General features: G+C 50.2%; 1 protein-coding gene across 1 annotated transcript; it reads left to right on the top strand.

The window, feature by feature from the left end:
* Positions 1 to 261: 261 nt before the first annotated feature.
* ATXN7L3B (ataxin 7 like 3B) lies at positions 262 to 555 on the top strand. The gene has a single exon (XM_007943666.1). The coding sequence runs from the start codon at positions 262 to 264 to the stop codon at positions 553 to 555; it is 294 nt and encodes a 97-aa protein (XP_007941857.1).
* Positions 556 to 1,908: the final 1,353 nt, after the last annotated feature.

Below are 1,908 nucleotides of genomic sequence, written 5' to 3'. Positions count from 1 at the left end.
TAGAGTCGGGGCAGTCGGAGCTGAAAGCCCCAGACCCTGGAAGAGACCAAAGCAAACTGAAGGACTTGGGGTTCCAGAACAGTCGCAGCCACTGCTGCCTGTTCGCCGACGCCCCGGACGCTGCCGCCGTTATCACCGCCATCCCCGCAGGACGCGGCCCTGAAAGGCTTCTGGGCCTAGGCGCGGCCGGCGGAGCCCGAGTTATTGCCTTACTGCTGTGAGTAATACGAGCGCCCTCATCACAGTCGTTTACAAATTAAAATGGAGGAAATTTCGTTGGCTAACCTGGATACTAACAAACTAGAGGCTATCGCTCAGGAGATATACGTAGACCTGATAGAGGATTCTTGTTTGGGATTCTGCTTTGAGGTGCACCGGGCAGTCAAGTGTGGCTACTTCTACCTGGAGTTCGCAGACACTGGTAGCGTGAAGGATTTTGGCATTCAGCCAGTGGAAGATAAAGGAGCATGCCGCCTTCCTCTTTGCTCCCTCCCTGGAGAACCTGGGAATGGGCCTGATCAGCAGCTGCAGCGTTCACCTCCGGAATTCCAGTAGCTGCAGCATGAGAGAGAGCCATGACCAGGACAATAACATGGACTGGTCCTGTGGTATGGAGAAGAATGCTAGATAGAAAAAATAACAGTTCCCTTGAAGATCCAGTCCTTTAAAAACCCAAAATGGAGAATTTAGCGGATCCTTTTTTTAAGTGTATTACTTGGGGCCAGCTCTGAAACCTTGAGCAGGAGGAGCTGTACTTGCCAACACTATGTAATGTGGCGGATCTCTAAACCCACCAAGATACGCACAAGGTTCCTCTGCTGCCCCTAGTGCACAGATGAGTAGCTCGGTGCCCAGAGTACAGAGCCCTTTGGTTCCTCAGCCTTTCTGACCACGTGACACCAAGGGCTTTCTGGATAACTCACAGTGTGGACATTACTGATGGTCAGGTCATAAGGCTTGGCTTCGGCCAATCTGCAACAAGAAGAAAAGGCCAGAGCCACCTGTTTCTGAAGGGTCCCGCGTTTACAAGGACTTCCGCTGACTTGGGGACAAAGGCTCACCTTTGGCTTAACAGAGCCCTCTCTTCTGACCCCCACCTGTTGGCATAGGCCTGACAAATGGACAACTACTTGGTTGTCCAGGCATGATGAGGTAAAATTAAGATCCCCTGGAGAGGTAGCAGGGGCATCTGCAAACTATGCACGATCTCTCAAACTGCAAGACTCTTACTGGATGTATTATTGTTGGACATAGTTTAGTGTGGCAGTCATAATCCTATTCCTAATTCTTAGTTACTTAGCCAGTCCATGGGTCTGACTTGGTCACTATGCCAGATCATTACTTGCCTCCCTCCCCAAGATCAGCAGCAAACTATAGAAGAGCATCATGGGTTTGTATTAGGCTGTGATTTGAAAGCTGAGCCCAAAGGGGACCTCTTAAAGCTGCCCTCAATAATGTGAATGGGTTAGTACTAGGAGCCAAGGAGCAGGACTGTGTCATCTCACATTTGACTAGGTCCGGAATCATTGAATGCCTTGCTCCTTGGGTTGAGCAGTCATAGAGTTCAGTTAGCTGTGCTGAGTTCAAACTGGCTCCACCTCTACCCTCTCCCAAGGGCATCCCTTTGAACTCAGTCCCCTTGGACCCTGACATGACAACAGGAGATGTCCTTAGTTACTGGAAGTCAGGGAAGGGCCTTCCAGGTTCCCTTGGCTTCAAAAAATGGAAAGGAGATACAGGGAAGTGAGAGCTACGTATCAGAACTACTCGCACTTTACTCCTTGACTGAGAGTTGAAGTGTAGAGGGGTGGGAGCCCCAAGGTTAGCAGGAATGGTGCTGCTTTATTTGAAATGTTTTCTTACCTCATTATGTGCTCCAATAAGGGCCCAGCCTCTCCCTCCTGGCTT

The sequence above is a fragment of the Orycteropus afer genome, unplaced genomic scaffold (assembly GCF_000298275.1).
Source record: "Orycteropus afer afer isolate SDZICR_OR568_19922 unplaced genomic scaffold, OryAfe1.0 scaffold00111, whole genome shotgun sequence".
In the NCBI taxonomy this organism is placed as follows: Eukaryota; Metazoa; Chordata; class Mammalia; order Tubulidentata; family Orycteropodidae; genus Orycteropus; species Orycteropus afer.
This window is presented reverse-complemented; position numbering and strand designations above follow the sequence as displayed.